This window comes from Trematomus bernacchii, unplaced genomic scaffold (genome assembly GCF_902827165.1).
Source record: "Trematomus bernacchii unplaced genomic scaffold, fTreBer1.1, whole genome shotgun sequence".
NCBI classification, from domain to species: domain Eukaryota; kingdom Metazoa; phylum Chordata; class Actinopteri; order Perciformes; family Nototheniidae; genus Trematomus; species Trematomus bernacchii.
In genome coordinates, this window is record NW_022987608.1 from 8346357 (window position 1) to 8364302 (window position 17946).

The following is a 17946-nucleotide window of genomic DNA, read 5'->3' on the forward strand; positions in this document are numbered from 1 at the left end:
TAATTTGTGTGGTTTGTCAGGATGTAAAAATACATTAGAGAACAGTATTAATTTTAGTAGAACATTTTCCTCTGAAATGTGTTACACTCCATTACTGCCGGTCGTCAGTGTCATACAAAAAAACACTAAAAACTCAATAAAATGTATAATTAAATAGTTTTTTGCTGCTCCAGCTGAGAAGGCAGAAGTGCTGTCCTCAATTTATCAGTTCTACATACATGAGCACATTTGGCATTTACACCTAAAACATTTATGAATTAAGGTTTATATTTTGGGGGGATTTCTTTTGAATGAGCTTTCATGCATGGATGCTTTCAGGTTTATTGATCTATTTTGTTGACTTTACCAAGTATTAGGAACATTATATCTCCAGAAGAGGTCTAAAAGGATGACCTACACCCTTTTCTGATGTTAGCTGTGCCTCTACCTGACTAAGGAGTAAAATCTCCAAAAATCCAGGTCACATCCTCCTCCTCCCCCCCCCTTCCTCCCCCCCCCCCCCCCCCCCCCCCCTCCTCTCCTCCTCCTCCTCACTGCAACCCGGTTAACTCCACTAGCCATATCCCTGCCTCTCTGACCAGATAACGGATAACAGACTGTAAAAACGTAAGTATTCTCATTATTTTATAAATATATATATATAATCGTTGTGGGGTCCGGTGCTTGCGTCACAGGGTCGCGTGCTTCACTCTCCAGCAGCAATGGATGCTCACAGTTGAAATACCGGCTTCAGGGAACCATTTTCAATGCATGCGATGTTAACCGAAATGTAAAGTAACAATTTCAAACACGATGCAAGGAAAGTTTCATCATTATTTTGCGTCGGACTGTTATTATTATTTTTGAATAATTTCCCTTATTGCCTTATGTGGACGCCTCTAATGCAATTTGAATATCAAGTGTTCGGAGTGCATTTAATGTGCTGTTGCCAGCTCTCATTCTCGACCTGTAATATAATACAACACATTATTGAGATTTTATTTGACATTCCATCACGTTAACGATGACGTATTTGCGATCACATTGCCTGCAGCCGCGCTGTGCACCTGACTTTTTACAGTGTTGATAGTCCTGTTACTGTATTTCTATTTAAATATTACAATGACTGGAAGCACCATCGCAGATAACTCACAATGAGCTTGAACTCTTTCCCTCTCGGATTCAGTAGGCTATTATATAACACTGTATTAATTATATTTGAAGCTTTCGTTCAAACGGAGTAGGCTACAGTCTACTCACTTTCACCAAAATCGAGGGCCGAGGCCATACTGTAACTCAACTCCAATTACGCTAAAATTACAGTAAATAAAGGAACAAACCGGCATTACTAAAATGAATATATAACGGGCTGTGTTGGCAGAACCCATTCACCCAATACAGCTGGTGAACCGATTATATAAGTGATTTTTTTGGAGGCTTAAATGAGGCATTGTGTGGTTCAGTAGCTCTATTGTCTCTCCAATTAGTGCCGGATTGCTGGACAGCCCAAAAAAAGAGCCACGAGGTGTTTTAGACCCACCAACCAACTCCCCTTGTTCCTCTTTTTTAAGTGTCATCCTTGATGAGACCTGGTATCTAAATTTCAGCCTGTGCCAGATATGACAGGGCTTTGTTCTTCGTACTGATAGCTAAGGTCACTTGTTCCTAAAATAAGGCCTTGGGACCTTTCGACATTTTTGTGTTTTTGCATAGTTATGTTTGAAATCTAATAACATCTTATCAACAGTATTATTATGTCCTGTCTTTGTGAGCAGCACCTCCTTTTGTCCTGCTTGGTGACATTGATGCGATTTGAAATCTTTCTGTTGTGACGGCCCACATGCTGACGGAGTTATGCACAATAAGGTCAACGTGATTTATGAATCTCAGTTCAGTTATTTAAACAAAAAGTCTCAGTCCCTGGGCTTCCTACGTACGATGGTGTACATTTGACCTTTCCTATAAAAAAGGGTACATTTCCTGTTGATTTTTAAACCTGTCAGCGGAAGCACGCATAAGCAGTGGTGTCTAGGAGGAAGTTCAACACTGAATGAGCTTGAAACTGGACTGGAGCACACAAATCAGAATCAGAATACCATTATTCATCCCACAGAGGGGACCTTTACATTTGTTACAGCAGAAAAGAGCCAAAGACAGCTTAATATTAACTAAGAAGCATGCATAACAAGATACAAAATAAAAACAATTACATAATTTGCAAAATACACATCAGTTTTGGAGATATAGCAGCCAGGTATATATTGCACAGTTATTAACAGCATATATAAATATTGCACATAATTTGTATTTCACAACAAGTGTGCTGCTGTGAAGTGGACATACAATACATTATTTTGATATTTCTGATAGGTAAGGCATATTTCCTGTACACGTTCAGACTGGAGAGCAATATTTGATTCCCCTGATATTGTACTCAGTGGAAGACAGAATTGTGTAGTGAAAGTGAGGCTTATAGAAAACTGATCTAACCACCATTGTCATTATTTATAGCCATTACATACAGTTATCACTTGTCACAATGATAACTGGAAGTAAAACCATTGTCTTTTGCTAATTTGAACTTTCTATCATCCCTTGGAGCAGTGCTATCCTTTTCTTAGAAACACCCGGCACTTATCCAAGCCTTTCTAGGAATTACATTAGAAAAGGTTAAATTACTCTTAAAATGTTTATTGGTTGGAGTTTAATAGGAGTAACATATTACATATCTTGGGGGCAAGTGCTGCCTGAGAGGAAATGTTGAGGAAAACTTTGTTTGTTTGTGGCAAAGTTAAATGATTATTATATTTGAGTAATCTGGAATTTCTTTATATGATTTATCGCAGCTTCTGTCTCTCTACAGAATTCCAAATTATAATACTTACTGACTGCAGCTTGCACTTGTTACTAGTGACTTTAACACAGTGATTGTTGGTTGTGTACGTAGATAAACCCCCGCTTTTCAAATGGATTCAGTAGATTTAGCCACAGTCACAAAGACAAATTAATATCCTCAGTAAAAGATACTAAAAGACAGCTGTGGGAACTAGGGAAACTGTGTTTCCCCTAGTTTACTGCTTTGGGGGCGTGCTGCCTGAGCAGGGGGGGGGGGGGGGGGGCATTGGGATATATATTTTTTAAATCCTCTGGAGCAGAGAGAGGAGCTGTGGATTATTGTTATTGATTAATGTCAATAACACTAAACTCACAACTTAAAATGAGAGTGTTTAGTTTATTTAATAAAAGAGCACATGTTCAATGTGAAAAGTGACAGTAGATATAGATTAGTTGCAATTTGGTGCTATATATATATTTAAATATTTAAAAAAAAAATTATAAAAAAAAGAATTATAATTCTTTTTTTTTTTAAACACCTTGAATTTCAGGGGGGGCGCGGGGCTCCGTTGGCGGGGCGCAGCGCCCCTCCAAGACAATGGTAGGGGAAACTGGTATAAATAGGTGTCTATACCTTGGCTAGGCGCGTTCACACCAAGTACTTTCCTGTACTTAGTTCCGGCACTCAGAGCCCCGGCACTTTTTACCCCAGGGCACTTAGTACAGATCGCGTTCACACCGGAGTACTTTTCCCTGAGGGAAGATTACGCAAATGAGCCGCTGACGTCACTTCTTCTTCTTCTGCTTTGGGTTTACTGGCAGGCCACAAACCACTTCACGGTGAGTACAGTAGGTGGCGGTATGCATCGTGAGCATCTTGTCCTCCGTTTCTTGGGCCTTGGTTAACAGCACCATCTGATCCCCGTGCATCGACTCTTTCACCACGGCACGCCGGTCCTCCAACGCCTCGACGGTGTCAAAGAAATTCACATCCCGTGCCCGCTTTCCTAAGAGGGAAAATAAGCAAGATACAAGATCTGTTTAGTCGCCATGTAGTTTTACAACATACTAGGAATGTGTTTACTAGTCAACATTGGACAGGGTGCAGGCCGGGACAAGACAGTGTACACAATGCAGGTGTATAGTAGAAGATAATATAGGATCAAATAGCATAAAATATATATATATATATATATACACACACACTGAGTGTGTGTGTGTGTGTGTGTGTGTGTGTGTGTGTGTGTGTGTGTGTGTGTGTGTGTGTAGCTGCCGCTCAAAGTGCCCTTATTTATTGTTTTGTATTTTTGAAGAGTGCTTCATGTATGCTTGAACTTTGTTTAATGTTGTTGAGGCAAGTTTTCTTACCGGAAGTCATGTGACCTCTAGCCCGGATGTTTACAATGTTTGTGAGAGAGTAAAAACGGCGCGAAAATTTGTAAACGCCAGTCTAGGCGAATACGTTTTCACGCTGTTTCATAATTGTACCAAGAAGGAAATAAACGTGATTGTGAACATCAGTTCGATGCGTAACGTTCTTTCAAGACCAAGTTACAGTGTGTGTACCTTTGCGTTTGGTTGCTGGTAAGGGGGACGAGCAAGCGCTGTGATCTGGAAGGGAAAGCTCGCTTGTTTCCAATCCTGAGAGTTGTCCAGCCTCGCCTGAAACACACGATTAGTGCCATGAGTTAGTGAAGCAAATTACAGAAACACTGCACAGTTATTCACAAGTCAAAACGTTTTCATAGCGGCCGAGAATATCTAGCTAGCTAGATGTTATTAGCCAGCTCGGGCCGGTGTTAGCCAGTTCAGCCTAGCATGGCTAGCTCGATCTACTGAGCAAATAAAAGTACATCTGAGACCATTATTGTGCAGATTAAAACCCCAGTGCATGTAGTTGATTTTACCTTTGTCGTGGTCGTGGTCGTTGGCCACTGAATCCGCCGTTTGAGCGGCGGCCTCCCACACCATCGTGCCCGAATCAAAGGTCGATGCTGTGCCGGAGAAAGGTCTGTGGCCTAGCAGAGCATCCAAGCGCTCGTACCATTTACTGGTCTTCCGGTCGTTACCACTCTTGTTATTATAGTCTTTAATTTTTTTGTAGTCCTGCCTGAGTTTCTTTATTTTTAGCCGGCGTGCCGTGGCGCTGTGCACGATTCCCAGCTCGAGTAACTTTTTCTAGAAACATGAGAGAAACGCCGATTTACTGGCAACAATCATCTGTACAAATTTAAATAAAGAAACCTTAGCCTTAAAAAAACAATTGTTTAAATTATTTTAAACGTTGAAAAATTAGACCAACCGTTAATCGATGGGATAAAATCAAACAAACGGCTCCTCCTGCTGTGTTTTGAATCGCAGTATTTTTTAACCGTCAGCTCCCCCACACCTTCAGAAACAATACGTGTGTGCTCTTATAAAAACATGGATTTGGACTCTAAAAAATATTCCGACCTGAGAAGCATCGCTAAGGAGCGAAAAGTACGGTGAAAAGTACTCCGGTGTGAACGCGGCTAACCCCTAGATTCCACCGGGTCCGTCTGCGGCGCGTTACGGCTCAGAAGCGTCCCAGAAGCGGCTCGGCGCAGGGCTCCTCTAAAATTAGGATCGAATCCTATTTTTGTCGCGGCGCAGCCGTAACGTAAGGTCAGGCAGGCAGGAAGTGGAACGTTCAGAGCATATATAGCATATATATATATATATATATATATATATATATATCCGGTTTACAGGCACTGTGTAAATTATATTTAGAATAATTATGATGATAAATGCATTTTTTTACCACTAAAATACAGCAACACGTCTTTGATTCATGTCGTTTATAACTGGAATATTACAGTTATTATTAACTTTGTCTGTACAAAGTAGCCTGTCCAGGAAATATGCCCAAATCAACAAAAACTGCGAGCCGGCAGGCAAGACGCTCCGCTTCTGAAATGCTTCTGAAACGCGCCTGGTAGGGTATGACGCCGGAGGAGGCCGGACCAAAACCGCGGCGCAGCCGTAACGCGGCGCAGACGGACCCGGTGGAATCTAGGGGTAACGGTTCGATCCTCATACCCTTATGTCACAACAAATGGTGCGTTTCCACTACAGCGCGGAGCCCCGTTTAAGAGAGCTGTGACGTCAGCGGCCCGTCTTTGGTTGCGTTTCCACTTGGCCTAGTACCGGCTAGCGGGTCCTAATTCACAGTGTTTCTGGCCCCATAAAATCGTGGTTCTAGGGCCAGGAACAACCAGGCTGAGTCGGGCTGAGTATGCTAAACTAGAGAGAGAATCGCTGGCAAGGGGGCTACAACTACAACAAGATGAACATATTTGACCGTGATTTAATTGTAATACACGTTTCAAAATGATGCCGAAGTAACAACATACTGATACCGGTTAGTAAAAACCATGAATTAATGCTTTGACAAGTCTGCAGACAGACGGCAGGCGAAAAACCTTTTAAAATGCGTGTTTTCTAAATGGAGATTGGCTAAGCTAACGCAATATATGCTCCGACTGTCCACACTCACAACAACGGCCTATACAGACATAAATAAACCAGCGACTGTATTCGCCATGACACAGACTTGTTGTACTTGTTAACTTTTGTCTAGTTTCTGAACAGATATGAGGAGCTGTGAGCTCTGAGTGCTAACAGCTAACGGCTGTGTTGTTTTTCTGGGGTTCTCACTTCTCATTGAAGATGACGTCACGGCTCCGCCTACACTGCGTTACTATAGATACCGAGCGAGGCCGTGTAGTGGAAATTGTCCTTAGGCAAGATTTTTAACGTAGGCATGACTACAGTATGGAAGTGTATTGAAGTTGCTTTGGATATAAGTGCAGATATATGACATGATAATGTAAAGACATTCTAAAATGATCAGAAATAGAAACCTACCCATTTCCAGTTTTGGAATCTAGTGGTTTTATCAGGCCTCATGAGACATCAGGTAATCCACGAGGAACACCATATTCTTGTGATAAGTGTTAACCAGTGTGTATCACTCTGGTGTAGGAATGGATATGATAATTAACGCACTTGCAATGTTCAGATTAGCATGGCGCTAAAACAAATATGAGTTCATTCATACTGGGAAATGATGATGATGCTGTTACTGAGAGTTAAGAGAATAATAATTGTGAAACCCTGATAACACTTCAGTATTTATAATACTCACTGGGTGGTTGTCAGTAGTCAGCTGTTGATCTAAGCACCTCTCGTCTCGATGTCTCGCTTCTTGGTGCCCATCCGCTCATCTTCCTGTAAGTGTTTGTAGACTCGGCTCCTTCACATGGGCTTTGAGTGTTCTTACTGCTTGTATTTTGTTATTCAAAGTAGGATTTGTTGCATTTGGAACTTTATTTGCCATTATTTTCCCTTGGATGGATTCACTTATGTACGGGATTAAAGGATTTAAAAAAAAAAAACTACTGTAGAAATACAGAACAATTGCAGAAAATTAATGGTGACAATTTGAGTGTTGAGATAATGTTTGACTCATTTATTGCACAAATGTGGCATAAATGGCGCTGGTTATGTCTACAAATCTGGGTATATCCTGGCATATTCCTTCATTTTATATGGTTATAAATCAATTACAATACGCGAAAAAATATTACATTTACTGATATATTTTATGTCGCAGAATAAAACATTGAAATCTCTTTAGATGGTATGAATGACAGACCTTATTTCGGGCATTTATAACCAAAAACACAGAAAAAAAACATTGACTAAGAGACAACGGAACCTCAAGTGTAAATGCTGACTAATTTTCCTTTCATTATTACGGTACAATCCTGCTCTACATTGTGCTTGTCGTATTAGAGGTGTGTCTCAGCTGATGGACATGTCTTCTCTGTGTCCCCTGCAGCTGCCATCATGTCCTCAGTCCTCCAGAAGCTGATCAGCCCTCTGGCCAGCACCCCCGCTGAGCCCCCCAGGAACAAGGTGACCGTGGTGGGGGTGGGCCAGGTGGGCATGGCCTGCGCCATCAGCATCCTGCTGCGGGTAAGACACAACCACCCCGTCACAATGGGTTTACTCATATAAGAAAAATAGTAAAGCACCATTAGAAAAATATGATTCATTGCCATATGTGTAAATTGCAATATATTTTACAGAAGTGACAGTGTATTGCCATTTACTTTTAAATACAGCAGAAATGGCAGTTGTAATGGATGTTTAATATGTCTTCACAGGTATACAGATATATATTTTAGGCTGTAAATGCTGATATATTGTCCTAACATTAATTTGGCTGTGAGTGGATTCAAACTCTTGTTGCTGTTTAAATCCTAAATGTGCTATCCACTGACTATTCATGCAAGGCATTTATCCCCAAATATTAGATATTCATATTTGATAAAATAAAAGTAAATGCAATGAAAAAACACAAGGAACCATGCCTTAAATAATAAGATCAATCAATCTGCCTGTGCTGCATGTGTTACATTATAGTTTACGCACCTTTTCTACATTATGTATATTTATTTTTATTATAATGATACCTATAAGTTATGAGCATATTAAAATCACATATGTAATATGCATATTTTCCTGTTAGTAATACACACAGGAATATTTGGTTACATATCAGTGCATTTTGTTTTTATGTATATGAAAAGCAGATATTAAATCACAATTACCTAGTATGTTTATATATGCTTGCTCATATGTTCATAGGGGAAGGAGAAAAAACATGTTTATATGAGCCATTATGAATTTTCTAATGGGGTATTTCTTTTAAATGAATTTTATAAATTATACAGTTATTATATAGTTACATTTCTATTTTCCAGTAGATGTTTCCTGCCAAGCAATTGTTCTAGATGTGAGTCACAAAGTGTAGAACTGTGAAGTTGAGGATATATTATGAATGAAAATGTCTTCCTATTTGTGTTGACGATTAATATTAAAATTCAAAAATTAAAGTTGAAGTAATACAAGGCATCTTCACTATCAAAACTAATCATATTAAAATCAAATTTAAATCCTGATGAATAAAAAGGATAGATGCTTGCCAAGTTAAAAGTGAGATGGACCTAACTTCTCTCCTTAATAATCATCTTCCTGCGCATTCTCCCATCTTCTCTCCCCCCCCCCCCCCCTCCTCCTCCCTCTCCTCCTCCTCCCCCCCCCCCCCCCCCCCCCCCCCTCTCTACAGGACCTGTGTGATGAGCTGGCTCTGGTGGATGTGATGAAGGATCGTCTGAAGGGGGAGATGATGGACCTGCAGCACGGCAGCCTCTTCCTCAAGACCTCCAAGATAGTGGCTGACACAGGTCATTACCTGCTGCTGCCAAACATCTGCACTTTAAAAGAAACATCCCTGGATATCTCTTCATCAGATTCCCTTTCTCTCCTCTTCCTCCAGACTACGCGGTGACGGCTAACTCTCGCCTGGTGGTGGTGACGGCCGGCGTTCGGCAGCAGGAGGGCGAGAGCCGCCTGAACCTGGTCCAGAGGAACGTCAACGTGTTCAAGTCCATCATCCCCCAGATCATCAAGTACAGCCCCAACTGCACCCTGGTGGTGGTCTCCAACCCTGGTGAGTACAATACATTATCATCTCTGGGTGTCAAGGGGAGAGGAGCTGGGTTGGATCTATTTGCAGAAGACTTGTTCACATAAAGACTAACATGTAAGGCATATCTAGACAAAGCAAGCCAATCCAAGACAAAACAAATGTGACTAAACAGAAAACCAACTAAAAACTGGGTTCATGACATCGCGTTTGTGTGCATGTGTAATGTTTACTAAGTATATTACATATCAATTCAATTCAAATAGCTTTATTAGGATGACCATCATTTGATTTATACAATTGTGACATCTATACTGTACATACATATACATTGGGAATGTATTGTTAAGTGCATAAACATTTTTAACAAATGCAAGAATACTTTTCTTTACATGGAAAACAATATATCGTTTTTGAACATGAACTAGAAAATGTATTTAAAAAAAACACAGAACGATAGAAAAAGTTAAGCTTAGTTATTGATGATTGTGCAGGATGATGCTGATTGTCATTTCATATAATATATTAATAAGAAAATAATTATAAAAGACGTGAGATGTGAGACCTGGTGTAGCAGGTCGGTCTGATTCTCTCATGTTTTGACAGCTTTTCCATCCTAGTAATATTTGTAGTTTTTCTTTTTCAAATAACTGAGGCTGCCCTATTATAGCATTTTGGTATGAATTGTTTCCGTACAGGTTTGAACGTTGGGCATTGTATGAGAAAGTGCTTCTCTGTTTCCACAGCAGTTCCTCCACACTGTTGGCATAGTCGCTCCTCATTCGGCAGCCATTTTTTCTTATATACTCTATATACATATCTATAACTCCACCCTCCTTCCACAGTGGACGTGCTGACCTACGTGACCTGGAAGCTGAGCGGTCTGCCTAAGCACCGCGTCATCGGCAGCGGCACCAACCTGGACTCGGCCCGCTTCCGCTTCCTGATGGCCGAGCGCCTGGGCATCCACGCCAGCTCCTTCAACGGCTGGGTGCTGGGCGAGCACGGAGACACCAGCGGTGGGTACAACACGGGGAACACACTCGATTATTTACTATCAGTTAACAATCATAGGAATATTTGTCGGATATTGTTGGGAAAATAATGAATGTACTCTTCTAATATCAGAGTAGCACATGATAACAAAGGCCCTACGTAGCTGTGTACATGACAGGATGTATGATTACCTGGAAGAGCATCAGGACACACTGTTTTAGGCATATGATAGCTCTATGGAGATAGACATATGACAAGCATGATCATTTCTGACGTGAGCTAATCTAAAAAAACATTGTATACTGCTTTGAGCCGGTATTCCTGCATCTCGTGACTGTGTAACTCCCTCTCTTGTATATCAGCATCTGAAGGACACTGTTCGGGGAACTAGTTGTACCAAATGCTCTGTATGTGATGACTACTTCCATTCTTGCAAGGATAATAAATACATGTATCCTGATATTTTTCTAAAATATATGGTGAATGTAATTTTACCTGAAACATAGATCAGTATTGACTTTATGTGTCGTTGTTTTTTCAGTGCCTGTATGGAGCGGTGCTAACGTGGCAGGAGTCAACCTGCAGAAGCTGAACCCTGAGATTGGCACTGATGATGACAGTGAGCAGTGGAAGGCCACGCACAAGGCTGTAGTTGACAGGTACGGAGTGTGTGAGGAAATGTGGGAGAGCGTGAACAGATAGCAAAACCAAATTAGGTTTGAGTTTCAGAAAACGTAATTTATCAAGAAGATCTGGCAAATCTCATCAATTGTCTTCTCTGTTAAGAAAACCAAGAACACATCCTTTCTGTGTTTGTGTTTGTTAGAATTATCCTGGTGTGAAGATGATAGACACATATATTAAAGGTGGGGTATGTAATTTATTTCAGAAACACTTTTTGTTATATTCCATGGAATGCTCTTAACATCCCGATCCGCAATGAATATATTAAATGCTTTGACAATGCTTTGACAATAAATACATAAAAAAATGTCATCTGTGGAAGCCGTGGCGCTGTAAAAAGCTGCCTGTCAGCCTTCCATCTGTGCACAAACTTATCTCGTGCCCTCATTGGTCATGTGCGCGTTCGTGTGTGTTGGAGGAGGGGCTCTGTAAGGAAGTGGGAAATTCTTTCCGGTTGTGTATTTTCAAATTCTAGCACTCGAGCTGGTTTCTCCAAAATTATCTACCCCACCTTTAAGTGTCTGTAGTTTTTTTCCACGACTGCATCATGTCAAGGCTGTACAATGAAGATAAATCATGAAACCAAAACATTTAATTTGTTTACAAATGATTAAATCTGCTGTTAAGTGCTATCATTGACTTGATAATGAATTATTTTCGCATTGTTTATCATGTCTATCAGCGGCAGAGCTGTAAGTGCTTCTGTTATCTGAGGCCAGGAGTGATTCCCTTTTTGGATAAAGTGGCCCCAGGGGGAATGTAACCTCTAACCACGATGTGTTAGTGCCAGCTTCAGTCGATACAGCCTGGCAGACCTCAGGCTGCGCATCAAAGACAGCTATTGTAATAAGCTGGTTATGTTAGCAGACATTACTCTTTATAATTAAATCTTATGATGGCATAACCAATTGATTATTATTGAGCCATCTAGGTAGTTACAGTCTACTTATAATAAGACGTGCTAATAATAATAATAATACATTACATTTATAAAGCGCTTTTCCTGGTGCTCAAAGCGCTTACAAGCAAGTAAAAAAAGGTATAATGGTATATATGCTTTAGTCATGATGACTTGAAATTACACATTGTAATGTAGTTACTTACAGAATATAATGCATAACATATTTTTGCAATACAATTACAATAGATTGTGTTGTATGATATCTATAAAAATAGAGAATTATGTTTGTATATTTGTCATATGACCATGAAATAGATTTGACATCCATTAGGGCTCAGTTCTTTACAAGTTCTAGTCAGATCGTACGGTTTTGAGAGGGTTACTGTATAGATGTTGAGCGTGTGTTGCTTTGTCTCCAGTGCCTACGAGGTGATCAAGCTGAAGGGCTACACTAACTGGGCCATCGGTCTCAGTGTGGCCGACCTGACTGAGAGCATCATCAAGAACATGAGCCGCGTCCATCCCGTCTCCACCATGGTCAAGGTCAGACACACAGGACATACACACACTTAAAAAATGTGATTATTGGGCAAGCTAGCTAAACTATTAGCCACCATTGTTTTGTTGTCATTTGTTAATTGTTAATTTCACATTGCACGTTTTACACAAGGCCTTCATTTCCGAATAATTTCAGATAATACTATGCCTTAACAGTACTTATTACGTAACTTATTTGCCACTAATGGTATTACAATGTACAAGTGATATGGGGACTTCAGGACCCTACTTGGTAGTTTTTTGGACTTGTAGCAAATGATCACAACCTTCATCTATGCTCCTCGCTGTTTTTAGTAGTTCTCACTGAGATTGTCCAATTTGTATAATTTTGAAAAATACTAAAATCCCATGTTATATAAAACAATTCACATGAAACAAATTATTATTGTAATACTTTTAGATCTCTTATTCTAAAGCAATCATACTCAGAGTTATGTATTGATATATATCAGGGGAACTTGGGGTTTTGTGATTGTTGTTCTATTTTAGAATGAAAGAAAATAAATAAAAACAAATTAAAATATGTAAACACAAGCAGTTAAAGTAAGAATGTGCAATAAAAAGGTAAAATAAAACATTTAAATGTACAAAAAAATAAAAATAATTACAAATATTTTGTAAATAATTATGATAATAATGAACTCCTTATCTCTTGTCAAAATTGAATGAATTTTCTTAAACAGCTGTCTTTAAGCTTGCATGTGTCATTCACTGCAGGGTGCTTTGTATACTGACTTCACCATTTCCCCACAATGTATACTCCCTACCCTAACTCTGTGTATATGTGTGTGTGTGTGTGTGTGTGTGTGTGTGTGTGTGTGTGTGTGTGTGTGTGTGTGTGTGTGTGTGTTTTCAGGACATGTATGGTATCGGGGAGGAGGTCTTCCTGTCTCTGCCCTGCGTGCTGAACAGCAGCGGTGTGAGCAGCGTGATCAACATGACTCTGACGGACGCCGAGGTGGGCCAGCTGAGGAACAGCGCAGACACACTGTGGGGCATCCAGAAGGACCTGAAGGACGTCTGAACACACACACACTCAAAACCTTTGATGCAGAAGCCTGCTGATACGCACATATAACCCCATTAGACTGTATCTCTTATTTTGAAGGAGAATACAAGTGTTTTTCATCATACAGCGTGATTTAACTGTTTTCATCAGTGCTGCAAAATGTCATGAACTTCCTGTCAATCAATTTTAAGTAAAATAAAACACTGGTATGCTCCTTTAAATTAACAGATTTCCTCCCCAGTAGTTAAGCTGAAGTTGTTTCTGTGTTAAGAGATGTAAAACGACCTGTGTTACTGTACTCTGTTAACAGTTTGGAGTAGGATAAAGCACAACCCTTTAACAAGTCTCTCCTTGTACCCTCAGGTACAGTCGTTCCTTTAGCTCCCTGCAGGAAATCACTAGAGAAAGACCATAAACCTCTTATGAAAGACCCCAAATATCCAAAAGGACACCTATTTCCTTGCACCTTTGTCTTAAAATGGTACCCTACCGAAATGAAATTGTGACATTGTAAATGTGAAAGTGGGTTTCCCCCCCCCCGTTTCCTCAGTGTTAGCAAAGAGAGATGGAGCAGCGGGGGAAGAGTGGGGATGTCCAGCACAAGTTTTTTTTTTTTAAACACTAGTTGTTACTGTCTGACCCTGTGTTTAACTCAATACATTTGAACCTAAAGAAAAGAAGTGTGTCTGTTTTATTTTGTACCTTTGTTAATAATGCAGCCATTGAGGATATTAATAATTTACTCATTATAAAAATAGGCACAACTGTGCAGAGAATAAATCGGTTACAAGAAAACATATTTTGCTTCTATAAAATCACATGGATTAAACAAATAATCGTCAATTGCTTACCACATATAATGTTTAAAATATTAGGTATACATTCCAACAGAAACGCTTATTATAAATGTATTTATGCTTAGAACAACAGTAATGAATGCATATAGGGATATTATATCAATCAATCATTTATAGAGTTACTTCCCAGCTTTAGGATCAATTTCTGTAACCAATGCCATTCAAGTATCAAAGAGTTAAAAGATGAGGTTATCAGATGTTATAGAATTAAATCCTTGTTTAAAAGCTGTAGCCTTTTCCTGGAATGCTATTCATCTTTTTTTTTTTACATTAGTGGAAAAAATATAACAGATCCCAAACATTTAGGTAAATAACATTTTGGGATTTATAAATAGGGAAGGTATTAATATACAATTTAAAAATGTACTGATATCGATACAAAATTCTGTGATACTGAGCCAGAAGAAGTTACGCTTTTTTTTGTAATTTAAAATGAAATTAGTTTTGAACAGATTTCTGGATTTAAATGTAACACTAGCTTTTTGTTTATTAATAGTAAATATGCTATTGATGGGTGAAACATTTTCGACATCGTCCCAAATTACATTTTCAATTTGACAGAATAATCTCATACACACGTTCCTTCCGCTTCCTCAAGAGCGTGTGACATGTAATGTAATGTGTCTAACAAATGACATGTAATGTAATTATTTAACTAATATTCAATAGTATTTCAAAATAAGTAATTTATTTTGGTTTTCTAATTATTCTTTTTTATTTAACATGAATGATGCCTATTGAATCATGCACAACGTAGCTGCTGAACAACGTGTGGACTGTGTGTTGTCTGTAGTTTAATTAAAAAACTGCAGAAAATTACAAGAGAGCATTTTTTATGTTATAGAATAGAGCACTTTAATTGTGAAAGTAAGAACATCTTCACCTAATAATAAAAGTCCATTAAACCTTTTTATTTAGACAGCGCAGATTCTTAGAAATAATTTCACAGTTAAGGTAGGTAAAAAAGTTGTATTCACAGAAACACATCTTTTTATCTCAAGAAAAATGCAATTTTCACATACAAGCGGAAAGACTCTTGTCACATGTTGGAATTCCACCAATGGGACACAAGTCCTCAGAGGATAACTCACATCTGTTTCAGGTAGGCACCTCCACTTCTCGCGAGAATAGAAGAAAAGGTGAGAGTTTATTTCTCCTGGCTCTTTTCACGGCTCTCCTGTAGATGTAGCCGTTGTACCGTTTCCCGAAGCGGAGCCCGAACGCGTTGATGTTGAATTTGCTGCGGCGGTCGTTGCACAGGAGCTGCCGCTGGTCCTCGTTCTCTCTGAGGGACATACACGGGGCGCCATCTTCCGTCAGAAAGTCTCCTGCAGACCTCCGGAGGGCCGAGAGGACGGACCCTGAGGGAAGAGCACCACACATCCGCTCACACTTAAATATGCACTTTACACGTGCTTCTGAATACCAGGGGAAAAAGCAAATCATGACTAAACTTAATAACAAGTTCAACTAATTAAGGACTATATTGAATCTTACTCACTTACACATACATAAAAGCTCATATTTATATTGGTGCTTGTAGGTTATCTATCGCCACTTTTTGTTGTTTCTTTCAAACTCTCTAAATACGCACTTTTTTTGTTTTTTTCAGACTCTAAATTAATGTTTGTTATTTTGAGAAATACAACAATTCATGTGGAGGAGCCAGCTACCCGCTATTTAAAAAGTGGCGACAGATAATCCACAAGTATACCTTTATATATTTGTTCAGGTAGCCTTAAACTATATTTTCTGTATGTCTTAGTTCTCAACATACATTTCTAAATATTCAAATCCAGACTTTAAGCCTGGGATTTAAATAAAAAAGTTCTGCATTTTAAGAAGGGCTTATTTGTAAAATGACTTGCTTAACAGTTATATTATCATTATTATTATTAATTTTAAATGGCTATTTTGTCATGACTTAACACTATTTATATTCCCAAAGCATATTTACATGTTAATAGTAATTAGGTTGCATTAACTAATAACAATACACTGAAATATAGGGTGGAACAACAACAAAGTAAGCAAAAAACATTGGATATAATATCAAGGTAGAGGTTACGGTAACTGTCAATCATTTCCCCTTTGCTCCATGGCAGGAATCATAATCTAAAAGCTCTAGAATTGTTTTCCACCATACATTATTTTTAAATATATTTCCCTTTTTTCCTTGTCGGTAGGTAGAGCTGAATTTAAAGAGGCCTACTTCATTGACTATTGAGTAAGTGTAATTAGATTTAAGATGCTGTCTTTGCAAAGTTGCCAACTAAAATGTGCTCTATCCGTGAAGGAAATGTTAAGTTAAAGCCTTTTTTTGGGTTTAATTTCATTAGGTTTCCCACCTGTTGTGCGTGTCCTCTGTGAAGAGTCAAATCCCGTCAGAGCTGTGTCCACACTTCGTCCCTCCTGAGCCACAATGAGCCCGCACACCACAGCCAGAGCCAGAGCCACAAGTCTCATGTTGGGGCAGAATCTGGGTCCGAGCAGTTCAGATAAAAAGTGTCAATGCTCACCTACTCATATCAGACCTGCTTTATATTTTCACAAGGTGACCTCTTGCACTTAAAGCTCACAGCCAATCACAGTGGTGTGCGTCCCTGCTGTAAATTGCGGAGCTGCTGCTGAAATGTGTCCCCCATCAGCTCTTCTGGGAAATGTTGTCAGCTCTGTTCGCTTCTGGATCCTTTATCCAGTTCAAAATAATATGTTCCTGCGTGCTGAAAAATGGCAAATTCGTAAACATTTTAAAATTAAATAATTGACGGAACCAAGGCTCAAAAGTCAGGACGCGTAATTGCACAATTCAGGTTTCAGTTTGGATACAGTGATGCATAAAGAGGCAGCAGAATGTTGCACTGAGTTGTTACATTACATTTGATTATATTGAGCTGAGGCTTTTATCCAAAGTGACTTACAATAGTTGGAAAAAAATTATTGAAACTGTTTTCTATTCCCTGTGACGTAAGTCTGGAAATCCATGTACACCAATTACCAATTTTTTTGCATTAAACACATTGGCATTTATGCCATAGATTACATTTTTCAAATGAATTCGACATATTATGTTGTTTTTTTTCACATTTTTAGACATACTATATACTATGTCGTTTTTGTTTATTTATCGACATACAATACTACGTTGTTTCTTTCAAATGTTTCGACACACTATACTATGTCGTTTTTTCAAATTCTTCGACTTACTATACTATGTCGTTTCTTCTAATTGGTTCAACATACAATGTCGTTATTTTCAAAGTATGCAGTTTCTTCGGATATTTTTGACATATTATACCGCTCTTTTCTAATTTATTGACATACTGTATACTGTGTGTTTTTTTTTTACATACTATACTATATAGTATAGTATAATATGTAGAAATAAAAAAAAAAAATAGTATGTTGAAAATGTCACAAAAAACGACATAGTGCAAATATGAGAAAAATGGCATGGTATTGTACGTCTAAAAAGTTGAAAATATAAGAATAACGACAAAGTAAAGTATACATTGTTGCATTACACATCTCACAAGCCAGAGGGCTCCATAGGACTGCAGCTGCAAGCAGTAATTCAGCAAAACATGAAACTGGAAAGCCGTCCTCG

At 39.0% G+C, this 17946-nt stretch overlaps 2 protein-coding genes across 2 annotated transcripts; one reads left to right on the forward strand and one right to left on the reverse strand.

Moving 5' to 3' along the window:
- Positions 1–518: 518 nt before the first annotated feature.
- Positions 519–14153, forward strand: ldhba (lactate dehydrogenase Ba). Its single transcript, XM_034131508.1, has 8 exons — positions 519–606; positions 7682–7818; positions 8975–9092; positions 9185–9358; positions 10180–10353; positions 10872–10989; positions 12335–12458; positions 13330–14153. The coding sequence occupies exons 2-8, from the start codon at positions 7690–7692 to the stop codon at positions 13495–13497; spliced, it is 1005 nt and encodes a 334-aa protein (XP_033987399.1). The 5' UTR covers positions 519–606; positions 7682–7689; the 3' UTR covers positions 13498–14153.
- Positions 14154–15244: 1091 nt separating this feature from the next.
- Positions 15245–16972, reverse strand: kiss2 (kisspeptin 2). The gene is made up of 2 exons (XM_034131497.1): positions 16688–16972; positions 15245–15700 (listed from the first exon to the last, which is right to left on the reverse strand). Exons 1-2 carry the CDS (start codon positions 16803–16805, stop codon positions 15438–15440), a joined length of 381 nt encoding a protein of 126 aa, XP_033987388.1. The 5' UTR covers positions 16806–16972; the 3' UTR covers positions 15245–15437.
- Positions 16973–17946: the final 974 nt, after the last annotated feature.